Below are 19,172 nucleotides of genomic sequence, written 5' to 3' on the forward strand. Positions count from 1 at the left end.
TATACATTTGCATTTCTTAAGGCAGGCAACCTCACTCTCTTCACTAGATCAGCTTTTAGAAAATGGAATGATTCGGAGTTGCAATTAAAATTCTAGGCAGAAGCTCTTCTAGGATGTTCCATTGCTTAACTAAAAAACAGCATGGAAAAGTAAGCAATTCAAGTTCTGTACCTTATTTCACCTTCTCTAATGTGACCTGCAAGTTCCTCGATAAACTTCTCCCCTTTCATCCAGTAGATCATTGGTCCGGACTCTCCACTGAATCCAAAGAATGCTTTGCAAGGGATGTTCAGAGGCTTACCTGAGAATGGCAGAGAGAGAAAACATTAGCAAATGGCTCTGCTTATCACTGGGAGACAGAAAAGGACCATTTAACAGCCATCCAAAGGAAAACTCAGAAGTGACCCATTTTCAACTCTTCTTCCAATCATCTTAGCACTCACTGTAAATGAGAAAATTTTTAAATGGTTACAAGGGCTTCTGGGAAATTTTAAAGTCAATATATTATCAAAAATGTGAAAGTAAAGAAAATTACCAAGTTTTTAGAACTGCTGATTTTTACTGCTTCCCTTTTATGAACTAACATGAAAAAGTCAAATAGAATCCTTTTCTATTTTCCTTGTTTGAGAATATTAATAACTGCTTAGTTGGACTTGCCTTTGAAGTTAACATTAATCAAAGTATAAGTTAATTTTTGATTGAGAAACATAGACTATCCACTATTACTAAGACTAAATAGGGCAATTTTGTTAGTTCTGATTATTGCATATTCTAAGAAAAATTGGATACTACATATCAAAGAAGAATTTTATAATTACAAAAATATCTATAGAAAGTTAATGGAGCAAAAACTCAGCCTAACCATATCTTCAATCTCTTTGTGTCACCTATAGTACTTAAATAATTCTAGGCAATACTGTAGCTTTTTACTACGCATCTTTGATTATAGCTGAAAATGTTTTAATTATAAATGTATCATCAACTGTATAAGCAATTATTTTATGCTGGCATTGATTCTATTTTTTAATATAAATTTATTTTAATTGGAGGTTAATTACTTTACAATATTGTATCGGTTTTGCCATACATCAACATGAATCTGCCACAGGTATATACGTGTTCCCCATCCTGAACCCCCCTCCCTCCTCCCTCCCCGTACCATCCCTCTGGGTCGTCCCAGTGCACCAGCCCCAAGCATCCAGTATCATGTATCGAACCTGGACTGGCGACTCATTTCATATATGATATTATACATGTTTCAATGCCATTATAGAACAGTCTTTTGATTCTATTTTCTTCTTACAAAGTAGATAAGTAAGGAAAGAATGGTATAGAGAGCACCATCTTGACATTCCTGACAAAGGAATCCCCCAACTCATAAATCATAATATATCACTTTCTCTATAGCATGCAATTTTTGCCCTGGTTGGAACATTAGATGAAGCAATTTCAAGAATATTTTTTCTTGAAGAGTACATGGTAAAGTTGTTCCCACAATCACTCTGAGCTACGGACAATTTCTCCTTTCTATTCTTAAATTGATCCCAAACTTCCATGTTCCAAGAACCATTACTTTCTGAAAACCTTTCTATTTAATCATGACTAGCAGATGGCTTGCTTTGAGGACCATTTACACCAAGAAACAGTTTTAATTGGAGTTAGTGTCTACACTGTGACAAAGAGGAAATTGAGAAAACCTCATAGATATATGGATGCTGGGTGATAGGCTGGGCTTAACCATAGTAAGTAACTGTTACCAAATATTGGTCTTTTTATTTTATTTTTTTAGGAATACTGAATAAATTTTTCATCAATAATTCTAAAGAAATTCAAATTCTTAAGGTTTATTTTAAAAATGATTTAGGATTACACAGGGCAGTAAGTGACTACACGTGGTGAGATTATATTTCTAATAGGGAAATTTGGCTATGACACATAGGTCAGTTACCATCTTTTATTCAAAGAAGTTTTAATGATAGGGAAAAATGTTTTTTTTTTTTATTCACATATGATATTTTACATGTTTCAATGCCATTCTCCCATATCATCCCGCCCTCACCCTCTCGCACAGAGTCCAAAAGACTGTTCTATACATCTGTGTCTCTTTTGCTGTCTCGCATACAGGGTTATCATTATTTTCTTTCTAAATTCCATATATATGCATTAGAATACTGCATTGGGGGAGAAGGCAATGGCACCCCACTCCAGTAATCTTGCCTGGAAAATCCCATGGACGGAGGAGCCTGGGGGGCTGCAGTCCATGGGGTCGCGACTGAGCGACTTCACTTTCACCTTTCACTTTCACGCAATGGAGAAGGAAATGGCAACCCACTCCAGTGTTCTTGCCTGGAGAATCCCAGGGATGGCAGAACCTGGTGGGCTGCTGTTTCTGGGGTCGCACAAAGTTGGACACGGCTGAAGCGACTTAGCAGCAGCAGCAGCATACCGTATTGGTGTTTTTCTTTCTGGCTTACTTCACTCTGTATAATAGGCTCCAGTTTCATCCACCTCATTAGAACTGATTCAAATGTATTCTTTTTAATGGCTGAGTAATACTCCATTGTGTATATGTACCACAGCTTTCTTATCCATTCATCTGCTGATGGACATCTAGGTTGCTTCCATGTCCTGGCTATTAGAAACAGTGCTGCGATGAACATTGGGGTACATGTGTCTCTTTCGATTTTTATAATGCAAACTTCTCTCTCAGCAAAATGACATGTCATGGACCTTTGGGATCATTCAATTATTGTCAAAAGCTTTTATATCAACATTCTTTTATATTAATATATGTCTAACACAAATCTGAAACAAGATTATTATTAATTGTTTCTTTGAACATGCGTTTTGTGATACAAGCTTGAGTGAAAAATAGAAGACAGCTTTGTATAGCTGACTTCCCTGGTGGCTCAGACAGTAAAGCGTCTGTCTACAATGCGGGAGACCCTGGTTCGATCCCTGGGTTGGGAAGATCCCCTGGAGAAGGAAATGGCAATCTACTCCAGGACTATTGCCTGGAAAATCCTATGGACAGAGGAGCCTGGTAGGCTATAGTCCATGAGGTCGCAAAGAGTCGGACACGACTGAGTGACTTCACTTCACTTTGTATAGCTAAGAGATTTGAATCCTTGTTTGGATCTATCATTAAATAGTAGACTATATGGCCCTGGGTAGATTACCAAACTTTTTACAAACTGATTTCTCATATATGTAGTAAGAGTGGTAATAATACTTTGGAGGCTCAGATAAGATCATCTCTATAAAAATACTTGGTGAATTTGAAAGTCCCATCCAAATTTATTATGGTTGTGTTTTCCTTCCAAGGCTTGGTCTTTCAACAAGTACAGTTTGAGACATAATCCTATGTGTCAAATTAGATAGATAAGTGTTTATTAATATTTGACCCTGTCAATCTCTTGTCCTCTTATTTATGAGTTGTAAGGGGGAATACTCTTTTCTTATCAATAGTCTATAAATATTTCCTGGATTCTAGAGTAGGTGTGACTCATCCAAGCAGGCCCTTTCTTCTCTAAATCTGAACATAGGGTCTTTTTTATGATTTATTGTTCTTCATTTCCATGAAATTGAAGGTATTACAGAATGTCACAGTAGATAGCAAAAGATCCAGAGACTGTTAAGCATTATTATAAGGATCCTAGTTGCTAAAACTACCAGAATATACATTTATACAAGTAAACTCTAGTTGTCATTCCTTTGGGCTATGTCGAAAGAATATATCAAATAAAATACCTTTTTTTTGTGAGTATCCCCCTGCAATGCAGGAGACCCCAGTTCGAATCCTGGGTGGGAAGATCCCCTGAAGGGACAAGTTACCCACTCTAGTATTCTTCAGCTTCCCTGGTGGCTCAGACAGTAAAGAGTCTGCCTGCAATGTGGGAGACCTGGGTTCAATCCCTGGGTTGGGAAGATCCCCTGGAGGAGGGCATGACAACCCACTCCAGTATTCTGGCCTGGAGAATCCCCATGGACTGAGGAGTCTGGCAGGCTACAGTCCATGGACTTGCAAAGAGTTGGACATGACTGAGTGACTAAATACAGCACACAGCACAGCATGTGGGTACTCAGGCCTGGTTTGATTTTAATAGAAAAAAAAAATTATAGCAATGTGCAAAAAGGTGCCTCCTTGAAGTGACCTATCAAAAATGACAGTATCTGCCTTTTCCTTGATACTACTTAATGGGTACTGACTATTGCAGCGATTTCTCCTGGAAATATTTTTACTCTCCCATCAGACAGGTTTTTGTTAAATAAATGCAAGAGACATGTTTCAGCAGCCTAGATTCTTCAAATGCTGAGCAAATATCCTGAAGCCTCTGTTAACAGCCAAAAGAGGAAAACAGGCCAATTATCCTACACAATACTCTGAGGAGAGTCCCAAAATGATCAGCTCTTGTGCCAGATAGTGAGAATCAATATGTGCCAGGTTGTAGGCACCTCTTCTCTCAAAAGGCCTGGGAGGGATCTCAGCGTTGATTGAGCAAATTACCTGAAACAGAGTCTCTCCAGGCTTTTCTAAAATTTGGCTTATGTGCATATGCAAACTCCTATCTACCATTTCCGTTTGCTACTGTATTGTTTTGCCTCCAGATGTTTTCAAAATCATTCCTTACTAGTAGAGATGATCAACTCATATTTATATCTAGAGAGGATTTTAGAGTAGGTTGAAGACCATCAACATAAAAATAACTCTTTCTCAATGTTTTGTGCTATTCACAAGGTAATGGCTTTAGACATATCTCCCTTTTAGGTTCAGTCTGTATTACTGGCAATTTCTCTATCAGTTTAAGTCTAGACTAGTTAACAAAACATATGTTCATACAAAGACTTAGAGATGGATGTTCATAACAGCTTTATTTGTGATAGCCAAAAGCTGGAAACAGTCCAAATGTTTGAAAGAATAGATGAAAGGATACTCTGGTACATCCATACAAAAAATATTTATCAAGGATGAACTACTGATCAATAGCACAACAAATGAGTTTCAAAATTTCAAAACAATTATACTAAGTTAAAGAGGTCAAACAAAAGGGTACATGTTTTGTGATTCTATTTATATAAAATTCTAGGTAGTTAAAACTAATCTATAGCTTCTTAGCAATTTGAACATCTGTATGTGATCCAACCACTCCATATGAAAGCCTATGTCTATATAAAGACTTGTACTCAAATACTCATATCAGGGTTAGTTTTCCCGTTAGGGAAGTTTTTAGTCATTATTTATTCAAATAATTTGTGTTGCCTTTTCTCTCATTCTTCTGGGACTCCCTATGATGCAAAATGTTAGCCTGTTTGATGTTATCACATAAATGTCTTAAACTTATCTTCACTTTTTTTCTCAATTCTTTTTCCATTTGCTGCTTTGATTGGATGACTCTATTGCCTTGTATTCAGGGTCACTTATCCTTTCTTTGCTTTAATCTGCTATTGAACTCCTCTAGTGTATTTTTCACTTCAGTTACTGTATTCTTCAGCTCTGTGACTTCTGTTTGGTACTTCCTTACATTCTGTATCTCTTTGTTAAAGTTCTCATCTTGTACTTATCAATTCTTCTCCCAAATTTGGTGAGTATTTTTATGACCATTACTTTGAATTCTTTATCAGGTAAATTACTTATCTCCATTTTATTAAGGTTTTTTTTTCTGAGATTTTCTTTTGTTATTTTGCTTGAAACATATTCTTCTGTTTCTTTATTCTCCTTCACCCTTTGTGTTGATTTCTATGCATTAGATAGAACAACCACTGCTTCCAGTCTTGAAGTGGTGGCCTCATGTAGGAATGAACCTTGTTGTTCTTCTTGCCCTAGTTTTTATTCGTCTCTCAAACCTTTCACTTGTCCAAGCAGTCTATTATATTTTTAGTTGTTAAGTCACTCAGTCGCTCAATCATAGCCAACTCTGCCACCCCTTGGACTGCATCATGCCAGGCTTCAGTGTCCTTCACCAACTACCGGCCTTTGCTTAAACTCATGTCCACTGAGTCAGTGATGCCATCCAACTATCTCATCCTCTGTCATCCCCTTCTCCTGCCTTCAATCTTTCCCCACATCAGGGTCTTTTCCAATGAGTTGGCTCTTCACATCAGGTGGCCAAAGTATTGGAGCTTCAGCATCAGTCCTTCCAATGAATATTCAGGGTTGATTTCCTTTAGGATTGATTGGTTTGATCTCCTTGCAGTCCAAGGGACTCTCAAGAGTCTTCTCCAACATCACAGTTTGAAAGCATCAATTCTTCAACACTCAGCCTTCTTTATGGTTCAACTCCCGCATCAGTACATGACTGCTGGAAAAACCATAGCTTTGACTATGTCAAGCCATAGCTTTAGCCTTTGTTGGCAAAGTGATGTCTCTGATTTATTAATATGCTATCTAGGTTTGTCATAGCTTTTCTTCCAAGGAGCAAGTGTCTTTTAATTTCATGGCTGCAGTCACTGTCTGTAGTGATTTTGGAGACCAAGAAAATAAAGTCTGTCACACTTTTCATTGTTTCCCCATCTATTTGCCATGAAGTGTTGGGACCAGATGCCATGATCTTAGTTTTTTGAATGTTGAGTTTTAAGCCATGTTTTTCACTCTCCTCTTTCATCTTCATCATTTTTAATAGCTCCTAGTGATTTTGGATATGCCAAGTCTTGTCAGTGTCCCAAGGGGGAATACCATTGTTAGCACTTAGATTCAGGCTATTTGGAACTCAGACTCTCAAGTAGCAGCTTTTAAAGTATGGGTATATAACAGTCCTGTGGACCTACAAGTGTAATTCCCACTAGCCACCAGAGTCAGGCAATCTGGTGGTGTCTGCTGGGGAAACCTGGGGTTCCAGATGAATCTATAAGCTCCTTACTGGGAGACACGAGTGAGCTGGACTGAGACAGAGGGAGAGCACATAGATGATGTTCCCTAGCCTGCATTCCCTGGGAATACCTCCAGAGCCTTTAGGTGTGAGCCAAACCTGAAGCTGAAGCCCCAGGCATAGCAAGTATGCCTCTTTCACTGAAAGATGGGATGAGTTCCAGTCTGTTGTCTGTGCAATGCTCTGGGGGTGGTAGTCTGTCGATAATCCTCTATTCAATTATTACAGTCCCATGGGATTCAGGGTCGCAAGTTCTCTAACTCCCAGAATTGGATGATCAAGGGGCATTTCCTGGTAACAGCTGCAAAAACCAAAGCAGCAGATACAAACTCTGGGAAACCAGTTACAAGAAAGAATTCCCCTCTGAAAGATACTGGTGCTCTGGGATATGAAAGAAGGAGAGGGCAAAGACAGTGCCAGTCCTCTGAGATCTCTGGAAAGGTTTGTAGTCAGCCTTTCAGTTCAGTTCAGTTCAGTCACTCAGTCGTGTCCGACTCTTTGTGACCCCATGAATCGCAGCACGCCAGGCCTCCCTGTCCATCACCAACTCCCGGAGTTCACTCAGACTCAAGTCCATCGAGTCAGTGATGCCATCCAGCCAGCTCATCCTCAGTCGTCCCCTTCTCCTTCTGCCCCTAATCCCTCCCAGCATCAGAGTCTTTTCCAATGAGTCAACTCTTCGCATGAGCCGGCCAAACAACTGGAGTTTCAGCTTTAGCAACATTCCTTCCAAAGAAATCCCAGGGTTGATCTCCTTCAGAATGGACTGAGTGGATCTCCTTGCAGTCCAAGGGACTCTCAAGACTCTTTTCCAACACCACAGTTCAAAAGCATCAATTCTTCAGTGCTCAGCCTTCTTCACAGTCCAACTCTCACATCCATACATGACCACTGGAAAAACCATAGCCTTGACTAGACGGACCTTAGTTGGCAAAGTATATCTCTGCTTTTGAATATGCTATCTAGGTTGGTCATAACTTTTCTTCCAAGGAGTAAGCATCTTTTAATTTCATGGCTGCAATCACCATCTGCAGTGATTTTGGAGCCCAAAAACGTAAAGTCTGACACTGTTTCCACTGTTTCTCCATCTATTTCCCATGAAGTGATGGGACTAGATGCCATATCTTCGTTTTCTGAATGTTGAGCTTTAAGCCAACTTTTTCGCTCTCCTCTTTCACTTTCATCAAGAGGCTGCTTAGTTCCTCTTCACTTTCTGCCATAAGGGTGGTGTCATCTGCATATCTGAGGTTATTGATATTTCTCTCGGCAATCTTGATTCCAGCTTGTGCTTCCTCCAGTCCAGCGTTTCTCATGATGTACTCTGCATAGAAGTTAAATAAGCAGGGTGACAATATACAGCCTTGACATACTCCTTTTCCTATTTGGAACCAGTCTGTTGTTCCATGTCCAGTTCTAACTGTTGCTTCCTGACCTGCGTACAGATTTCTCAAGAGGCAGGTCAGGTGGTCTGGTATTCCTATCTCTCTCAGAATCTTCCACAGTTTATTGTGATCCACACAGTCAAAGGCTTTGGCATAGTCAATAAACCAGAAATAGATGGTTTTCTGGAACTCTCTTGCTTTTTCCATGATCCAGCGGATGTTGGCAATTTGATCTCTGGTTCCTCTGCCTTTTCTAAAAAGGTGTGTTTAATTAGAAGACTGCTCCTCAGACTGCAGCCATGATGATAAACTAACAGGCCTCTTTCATGGAAAAATTGAACTCCTGGGTCTGTTGTGTCTTCTTGTGCCCTGAGAGTGGTAGCTGTTTAAGAGCTCTTTCTCTATTGGTTACAGCCCTTTGGGATATTCAAGTGTAAGCCCCACTGACCCCCCGAGCCAAGTGATATAGAGGTATCCACTGGAAGCAGCTTCCAAAAGCAAGGTATCAGATGTAAAAACTGGGGTACCAGACATACGTGAAAGCTCCCCTCTGGGAGACACTGGTATTCTGTAGCAGGCAGAGGGAAAGTGCAAAGATGGCACCCACTGAGAAAAGGAAAAAAAAAATAGTGCCTTTCAGCTTTAGCAGGGAAAGAGAGTGTAAGAATGGCACCCTAATGCCTCTGTCCCTAGAACACTGGTGCTTTCCCAGAGCTAGAACAAATAACTTCACAATTTGTATGGAAATACAAAAAACCCTGAATAGCCAAAGCAATCTTGAGAAAGAAGAATGGAACTGGAGGAATCAACCTGCCTGACTTCAGGCTCTACTACAAAGCCACAGTCATTGAGACAGTATGGTACTGGCACAAAGACAGAAATATAGATCAATGGAACAAAATAGAAAGCCCAGAGATAAATCCATGCACCTATGGACACCTTATCATTGACAAAGGAGGCAAGAATATACAATGGAGAAAAGACAATCTCTTTAACAAGTGGTGCTGGGAAAACTGGTCAACCACCTGTAAAAGAATGAAACTAGAACACTTTCTAACACCATACAGAAAAATAAACTCAAAATGGATTAAAGATCTAAACCTAAGACCAGAAACTATAAAACTGCTAGAGGAAAACATAGACAAAACACTCTCTGACATAAATCACAGCAGGATCCTCTATGACCCACATCCCAGAGTAATAGAAATAAAAAGAAAAATAAGCAAATAGGACCTAATTAAACCTAAAAGCTTTTGCACAATGAAGGAAACTATAAGCAAGATGAAAAGACAGCCTTCAGAATGGGAAAATATAATAGCAAACAAAGCAACTGACAAAGAATTAATCTCAAAAATATACAAGCAGCTCCTGCAGCTCAATTCCAGAAAAATAAACAGCCCAATCAAAATATTGGCCAAAGAACTAAACAGAGATTTCTCCAAAGAAGACATACAGATGGCTAACAAACAGAAGAAAAGATGCTCAGCATCACTGATTATCAGAGAAATGCAAATTAAGACCACAATGAGGTACCATTTCACACCAGTCAGAATGGCTGCAATCCAAAAGTCTACAAGCAATAAATGCTGGAGAGGGTGTGGAGAAAGGGAACCCTCTTACACTGTTGCTGGGAATGCAAACTAGTACAGCCACTATGGAGAACAGTGTGGAGATTCCTTAAAAAACTGGAAATAGGACTGCCTTATGACCCAGCAATCCCACTGCTGGGCATACACACCAAGGAAACCAGAATTGAAAGAGACACGTGTACCCCAGGTGTTCATCACAGCACTGTTTCTAGTAGCCAGGACATGGAAGCAACCTAGATGTCCATCAGCAGATGAATGGATCAGAAAGCTGTGGTACATATACACAATGGAGTATTACTCAGCATTAAAAACAATACATTAGAATCAGTTCTAATGAGGTGGATGAAACTGGAGCCTATTATACAGAGTGAAGTAAGCCAGAAAGAAAAACGCCAATACAGTATACTAACACATATATATGGAATTTAGAAAGATGGTAACGATAACCCTGTATGCGAGACAGCAAAAGAGACACAGATGTATAGAACAGTCTTTTGGACTCTGTGGGAGAGGGCGAGGGTGGGATGATTTGGGAGAATGGCATTGAAACATGTATATTATCATATATGAAATGAATCGCCAGTCCAGGTTTGATGCAGGATACTGGATGCTTGGGGCTGGTGCACTGGGATGACCCAGAGGGATGGTGCGGGGAGGGAGGAGGGAGGGGGATTCAGGATTGGGAACAGGTGTACACCCGTGGCAGATTCATGTAGATGTATGGCAAAACCAATACAGTATTGTAAAGCAAAATAAAGTAAAAATAAAAATTAAAACAAAAATAAATAAAATGTTTAAAATAAAATAAATAAATTTAAATTAAAAAAAGATTAACAAATAAATCTCACATAAAAGCTGGATGCTTTTCAAAAGCTGCATCTCTGCTAGGCCCTGGGGTGAGTGAGTCTGCATATGAGTGCTTTAAGAGCTGCTTCTCAGTTTGCTACAGCCTTTTGGGTCTCGGGGACATAAGCCCTATTGGTTTTCAAAGTCAGATGTTATGGGGATTCATCTCTTAGGTGCACCTTAAGACCTTAAGTGGTGATGACCGCTGTGTGGGGCATGAATCCGTCACTCTTTGGGAAGAAGCTGCAGGTTGGTGAGCTCTCTTCCCTACTGTGAGTTGCCACACTTGAACCAGAATTTATGGTGAGTTTGTATCTCAGCCTTCCCTGCCTGCCTTTTTCTCATTTGTGAAACATAAAGGAGTTCCTTAGTTAGCTTTCACAACTTTTTCAGAGAAAACTATTCCATATGTAGCTGTAGATTCAATGTGCCTGTGAGAGGAGATGAACTCAGGATCTTCCTACATTATTATCTCAAACTACCTCCCTATAACAGCTTTATTTGTAAAACCCAAAACAACTCAAATTTCAGTCAACATGTGGATGGCTATTGATACATCCTACAATATGAATAAAATTAAAAATCATTAGGCTGAGTTAAAGAAGCCAGATACAAAAGACTATATATTGTATGATTCCATTTATATTAAATTTTTAGAGAACACATGACTGTAAAAACCAAAACACATCAGTAATCACTTATGGCTGGGGTCAGGGTTTGACTGAAAACCGAAGGGAAGAAACTCTTGGGAAATAATGGCAGTGTTTTAAAGTTGTAGTGTGATGATGGCTACACCTAAGAGCCAATGAGTGATACATGGGTGAATTGTATGATATGTAAAATTCAGCTAAATATACCTGTTAAAAGCTTAAAAAGTCTATGTTCTCAAGAAGTTTATATCTGTGAGTAGAAAGAGGAAGAGGTGAAGGACAATACACAGTATTAAATAAATTAAATATAATGCAAGCCATATACATGTTCTAAGAGATCTCAATCTTTTTGTTTTCAAAACTAAAGTTAGCACCCTAATCACTGAATTGTCTATGCTAAATGAAGTGAAGTCACTCAGTCGTGTCCAACTCTTCGGGATTCCATGGACTGTAGCCTACCAGGCTCCTCTGTCCATGGGATTTTCCAGGCAATAGTCCTGGAGTGGATTGCCATTTCCTTCTCCAGGGGATCTTCCCAACCCAGGGATCAAACCCAGGTCTCCCGCATTGTAGACAGACGCTTTACTGTCTAAGCCACCAGGGAAGTCTGTCTCCTGCTATCCCAAAGAGGTTCTGTTTCGCATTTCAAGTCCATATAATTGCTCTGGGACAATTTTAAAAGAACCAGAGGCTGAATTATCTACCGTGAGAGAATTGCAGGTAAGACTGGAATGATAATATCTATTTAATTTTGGCCACACATCTTAATCTCCCCCTGTTCCTGGACTTCCTAAGAATTTCTCAAGGGCAAAAATTTGATTTTCAATTTCTTTGTGGAGATCTGCCCTTCCCCCCATCCTGTGAGGGACTATGGACTTTACAAAGGCCACAGATAACCAGCAAGGCTCTACTTTTTCCACACAGTTGTTCTTCATTCTTTGTTTTTCACTTTAAACAATTTCAACAAACCTCTTTTACTGTCTCTTTTAAATTGCCCTATTATCTCTATTTCTTGGGATGCAATATTTTCTATCTGTGCCAGTGGAAACACATGCATGGCGGTTAATTTTCTTGTGAGGTTTGTAATTTTGTCACTGTATTTGCATCTACAGTAAGGATTGTTTTCTTTGGGAGCCGTGGGTGGTGAGGGCTGTGGAGGCATTCCCTCAGAGTGGCTCCAAGTTTGCCTCTGCCAAGTCCTTACAAGTTTCACTGGTTTGGAAACAGTGTTTCTGTTAGTTTCTTAGCTTGGGGGTTCCCACCACATGTGGGTTGTGTGAATTTAAAGTCCACGTCTATGTTTGGGACAAGTTTAGAGTTCCGATTTCTCTGGAGTGTCTCTTCATTCATGGCCATGACCCTGGACAGAATGGAAATTTCCTGGCCACTTTCCTAGACCAATGTGCAGGATTTTCTAGTTCTTGTTTCAGAAACTAGAGTTTCAGGCTTCATAGATCATTCAGGCTTCAAGATTTTTGCTGAGATTTCAGTTCTAGCTGCGCACTTCACACAGATCTGTGGTTCTATGGTCTGACACTGAGCTCAAGCGCTTAGACTTTTAAGGTGCTTATCTGATCCTGATATCCTCAGGCTGTATTTAGCTTTAGTTTATGCTCCCTTTTCTGGGTTTGAGTTCCCTGTTCATTTCCAAAGCTTAGGAATTTCCCCTACTTGCTATCATGCCGAGCTAAGCATGTACAATCTTTGTTTTATTTTGACCAGCATTTCTCTGCGTTGAGAACCAGAGGTGGTTCTTTACCATATCAGTCTGTCCTATTAGCCAGTTGTGTGAAGTTCCACCACCAAAACCTGCAAGCAATATATCTTAGGCCTGAATGATCAAGTTCATTTCACTTTCATCCAAGGAGTTAAAGCTAAAATTTCTATTCCTGTTACTGCTAACGAATGAAAGTTCTCCTTTCTTCCCTGGGCTCACACTTAGATTTGACCTTTACAAGATGAGATGAAAGGAGGAGTGGATATTTGTGATGCCATTGTGAAAGCCACTCAGCTTCCTGCTGCGCTTTCTGTACTTAAGCTTGTAGCTTCAACTTTCAAGAGCTTTATTCCTTCAGAAGAGAGCGCATAATTAGGGCACACCCCTTTTACTTATTCGCACATGAGGTGCTGAGTGTCCTGATCACAGACTCCAGTCACATGCTTGTAACATTAATTAATGTTAAGACACACAAAACATAGGGGTATGTGTCTCGTTCTTTCACTTGTGAGACACATTTTAAGAAGTTTGTTCTAAAATACAGTGAAGTTTGTAAATTATTTCCTCAACAACTTATAGCAGAGCTGAAGTTATTATATTAATGTCACACTTCTATGAATTCAACTATGCCTTTTCTTGAGTGAAAGGGAAAGAATGGAGTCATAACTTGCATATGGGGAATCCCCTTTAAGAGTACCTGATATTGAATGTCATCTGTCCAGTGTTAAAAAAGGAAAAAGTTTAAAATAAATAAATTTATATTAAATTTTTTTAAGAAGGAAAAAATTGAGAACCACCAATCTAGGGATGTGATTTTCTTGAGTTGAACAAAAACATATCCCTCCACTTTGAAAAATTACACACACATACATACACACAAAACAGCTCAGGTGTGGTTGAGTCACAAGATAGTTCTTCATTGCTCACACTGGCCTCTCCTCTCAATCATCTAATATGCTAAGTCACCGTTTGTAGCCCAAACTATATTGATGAAAGCTCCAGGGTTCTCGATTTCACTGTGATTACAGTCTCAAAGTGAATGGATTGGACAGAAATAAACTGAATTTCCTGAGGTAAAATAATGTCCAGCTTCAATAATGAAAAAAATAACCCATGTCTTCTAATATGTCAATATAATGTTCAATCTATTAGAGAAAATGTTGCCTTCCCATTTCTATATATCTGGAAAAGAAAGCAGCCTTCCCCCACATCTTTCTAAAGAAGAACCCTCTTGCCATCATTTTCTTAATGAGTTGATACAACCACTGGAATGAATCACAAATTATAGTTGAGAGCAAACTATTATGAAGCTAAAGGCAGGAAGAAAAAATGTATTTCTTCCAGTAAGATTCAGTAGGAGATGAAAAGTTGATGAGATAGAGAGAAGAAATGGTCGTCCCAGCTGGTGGAAACTGAAGAGATTAAGATTTTGTGAGAAAAGAAAGTGGATACCAAAGCTAATTGACAATTGACTGGGGAAGGCAAAAGACTGGGAGAAAATACTCAAGTACCCTTATACTAATTATTTGGAAATGGTGAAAAATGTGTGTGCGTGAGAGAGAGAGAAACTTACTACTGTTTCTTGTTTTACAATGCATATAAAGGAAATCTTTTTAGAGGTGATGCTCACAGCTATTTGTCTATACTAAAGACAAATAGCATAGCAGCAGGACTCAAAGATGAGACTGTATAAGCAATGAGGTTGCTTTGGTCTATAATTGGCTCTTAGGGATAAATGACACAAAGTCCAGTGGAAAAGGAAATATTTAGAGTTACAGGATTTACCAAACCATCTCATCAAGTAGCCTCAATCCCAATAGAAATGTCTTTTACTGAATTTCATCAAGGGTGAATAAACATAACTCCCTTTGTGACTATGTAGCATGCCCATAAACCTTACTTACTTTACTTCTTTCATCCCCTTAGAACAGGGCTTGGTTGGCTCAGTGTCTGAAGATACTTTTCTCATTCATATTTCTGATTCAAGGGCACAAGTTGTAGGCAAGGCAGAACCACAGCATGGGAAGAGTATTGGGATCAGGACACTGAAGTTATAGGCCTGGTCTTCTCACTAAGTTTCTGTAATTTTTTTTTTTTAATAAGTTCATTCTTCCAATAGCCTCCATTTCTTCTTCTAAAAAATGATAATCAGCTAAGAGAATTTCCAAGGACCTTTTCAGATCTGACGTTCTTATATTTCCAGAAGCTGGCCTACAATCGTGAGTGGTAGGATTTTTCAGGTGGGAAGAATTTCTCGCATTGGAGTGCAAGCTCTGAAGTAGCAGTCATTTGTTCTTTCAGTAAAAGGAAGAAGATGTGAGTCCCTCTGCCCTGGGTAAATTTTAGCTTTAGCTCCAAGGTCTCTTAGCCCTGATATTTCATGTCTGAGTCTGCCTGCCTGCTGTGCCTGGAGCCCTAGTTCCTGTGTATCTCCCAACCTCTGACTGTTTATTGCAGAATGAGCTTCCTGCCTATGAACACTACCTTGCCTTGAACCCTAGTTCCTCTCTGTCCCACTGGCCCCTAGTTGCTTATGTTGGCTCTGCTGATCTTGGCTTATGGCTCTACTTTCCTTGACCCAGTGCTTTCCATATCTTGGCTTGACAAAGGGATTTTTAAAAAGTTCCCTATGGGAAAAGACAAAGACCTTGGGTATTAACTCACTCCACTAGCAAGTCCAATTCGTACTCAGCAAATTGTGATGTCGAGAGAGTTGAAGTAAGCAAATACTCTGTGTGCGTGTATGCAAGTGTATATATAGTTGCAAAAGAATTCATTTGGATTGAATTAATAGTTTAAAATTAAATGCACATGATTCTTGGTAATTTGTTAGGTGGAAGAATAAACAGACAACTTTTAATACTTTAATGTTAAATGACTTCATTTAAAAAAAATTCCCTAATTGATCTAGAAATGTAGATTTGTAGAGTAGCCAACCTGTGTAATCAATTTAAAATGATTTAAATCCATGTGAGATTCATATTTAAAGCTATTTTCATTTGTTTCAAAGTTATTTAGTTGATTTCCAACTATATGGAATTAAATATTAAGGTTTATTATATTATGTTGATTCTAGGAATCAGGCAAGAGAATAGTAAAAGTAAAACACAGGGTAACCATTACTTTCTCTAAAGGGAGTCACCTTTGTCATTTGAGAACATCTGATTGAAAGCAAATCTTTTTCACTTTCTCCCCTTCTGCTTCATCAATAGTACTTCTGAATCCCTTACTGATAAGATCACAACTTTTGGTACTAGGACTTACTGGCTAGTCGAATTCTGCTATACCAGTTCAGAGGAGAAATGCGTCAATACAACCATAGTCATTCTTACTGTGTATCTGAAGACTGATCCAGGTATTATGTGTTACTGAGGAAAATGCTGATCTGTTTTCTGGGCATAATAGTGTGATTTAAAATGTGGTTGTACAAAGTTTTAAAAAGTCTTCAACAAAAGATAAAATGTGGCTCTAGTTTTAACATAGGTGGCATTCACTTACTGGTTGTTTGCGGGCTGTGACTCCAGAATTGATGTTAAAAATAATCCCACAAGGATCCTTTAATACTTCAGAAAATGGAAATATCAAAGTTTAATGCCAGTTGTGAAAATGAAACTTGAAGATATCCACAGATTTCTGATCAGATTCCTGTCACAGTATTCATTTTTGGAAGTCCCACAAGGGTTCTTTTGAACTATTGATTTCCTTTGACAACAAATTCCCCTAGTCTTGCCATTCATTATACTCTGTTTTGCTGCCTACTTGATTGACATGCCTCTACGTTCCTCTTTCCTCTTTTGCCTATTTAAAGCCTCACCCTTCAAGGTCTAGCTCAAGTGTAATGTATACCATGAAACCAGCCCTGGCTACTCTAAGTGCACACTGACTTATCTCTTTTTCTCTCATCTATTTTCATATGTTCATAGGGAGTAAAACATGTAGCTGTCTTCCACTTCACAAATTATTACAACAAAAATAAGCTAAGTGACTAAGGTATTCTAAATTAATCCCCCAAGACACTCAGTGAATAAGGTCCTAATATTCTCAGTTTACAAACGAGCAAACAGAGCAGAGAGAAGTTAAACATCTTGTCTAAAGCCACAGATATTATAAGTGAGAAAGATGTAAAACCATAGTTTAGCTCCACAGCCAAAGATACTAACTGCTCATCCATACTGCCTTTTCCTAGAAGTTTGTCTCATTTTCCAATTAAATGTTATAGTATTTAAAAGTGGAAACCAAAGCTTATATTTCACTTTCATTTCCATAGCGAGATCAGCATAGTGCAAGTCATACAATTGTACCCAACTGTACTTGCTTGAGTCTCAATATCTTAGCTCAAGTCTCAACTTTTTTCTTATTTTAAATTTTTTCTTTTATGGCATTAAATATATCCTTGTAAGCCATCAAAAATCCATTTTGGAATAATAATCAAATACCCTGGAGTTCAAGTTTTTCCTTTCTTTCCCCAACTCTCTTAAAGTGGGAGAAGGGAACAATGGAAAGGGAAGAGGAACACACATAATCCATCCTTGTTCCATCAAGGCACAATCAACAACAAAATGAGAGGAAACTTCAATGATTATATGCCTGTGAAAATTAGCTAATGTGCTGTGTCAGGCAATACCAGTAAAAGAGGGCAACCATCACTTTTTGCTTTGGATTTTATCTTGAATTGTTCTGTGTTTGAATCTTTCTCTGCCCATATCCATATATTTCAAAAGGGAAAAGAGAATTGGTTCAATGAATCCAGAAAGGGAGAACAGAACAATTACATCCCATTCGTTTAATAAATTCAAATAAATTTTCTATTCTTTAGACAGAGGATACATGAACAACAGAAAATAAAGACTTTTGAAGCTAATTATTACAGTGAACAATATCATAATGCACAAGAAGTCATCTCCTATTTATGCCTTTGCTGAAAGGTACGATGATTAAATGAAACAAGAATAACATGAATGAAATTCTGAAAGTCAGTGAAGTATATTTTGGGGATTTCATGAGTCTACCAATGATTTATCCCCATTCCTTAAGCCATATAATTCCCAGTTGTAGGTTCTCACTTTGTTTCTCTTGCAACAACAATGAGCCAACCACCCTGCAGGAGATGGATTCCCCATTCCATCCCTAGTGGTATCCTACACTGCTCCTAGCCACTCAGACTTGGTAGCTTAAATAACTCTTTGCCACTGTTACTTTCCACTACAAACTCTGTGTACCTTCCAAAGTGAAACAATTGACTATTTTTTTTTTTTTAATAAAATGCTGCTGCTGTGCGACCCCATAGACGGCAGCCCACCAGGCTCCTCAATCCCTGGGATTCTCCAGGCAAGAATACTGGAGTCGGTTGCCATTTCCTTCTCCAATGCATGCTAAGTCGCTTCATATGCTAAGTTGCATATCTCTTTGTGACCCTATTGACGGCAGCCCACCAGGCTCCTCTGTCCACGGGATTAAATAATCCATGATAATTTGCTAATATGGGGTAATGCTAAAGAAGAGAGAGTTCCCCATACTCTTCCACATAATGTGCATTTTTCCTTTGAAAATTAATACACATACTCAGTAAATTTTCTCAAAGAATAGGCCAATACAACATTTGTTAACATAGCAGAAGTGAAGTGAAGTGAAGTCGCTCAGTCGTGTCTGACTCTTTGCGACCCCATGGACTGTAGCCTACCAGGCTCCTCTGCCCATGGGATTTTCCAGGCAATAGTCCTGGAGTGGATTGCCATTTCCTTCAACAGGGGATCTTCCCAACCCAGGGATCGAACCCGGGTCTCCCGCATTGTAGACAGACGCTTTACTGTCTGAGACACCAGGGAAGTCCTAAAATTCCTCTCTTCTCATCTATTGACTCAAAGTCTTCAAATGAGCTACTCACAGTCTTTTCCTCCTGTAAAATTCTTTCCCAAATACACAGGGAAGTCTCCTGTCTCCTCAATCATCCCCACTCTTTCTGCCCTCTGGAGCTAGCCCTGTCTTCTTTCCATTTCCTTTCCCTGCCCTTTCCTTTATAAAGGCTCTCTAAATCTGTGATTTTTTAGTATAACATAATAAAGGCTTATAAAATTCAGTAGCACACAAAATTTAAAAATAATCAAAGTTCCCTATTCTCTCAG

The 19,172-nt window shown here is 39.0% G+C and overlaps 1 protein-coding gene across 1 annotated transcript in view; it reads right to left on the reverse strand.

The window, feature by feature from the left end:
* The window catches only part of IL1RAPL2 (interleukin 1 receptor accessory protein like 2), a 575,701-nt gene that overhangs the window by 49,100 nt on the left and 507,429 nt on the right, over positions 1-19,172 (reverse strand). The window contains exon 6 of the mRNA XM_068962509.1: positions 172-301. Coding sequence (XP_068818610.1) covers positions 172-301 — 130 coding nt within the window. The remainder of the gene's footprint in view (positions 1-171; positions 302-19,172) is intronic.

Source organism: Capricornis sumatraensis, chromosome X (assembly GCF_032405125.1).
Source record: "Capricornis sumatraensis isolate serow.1 chromosome X, serow.2, whole genome shotgun sequence".
NCBI classification, from domain to species: Eukaryota; Metazoa; Chordata; class Mammalia; order Artiodactyla; family Bovidae; genus Capricornis; species Capricornis sumatraensis.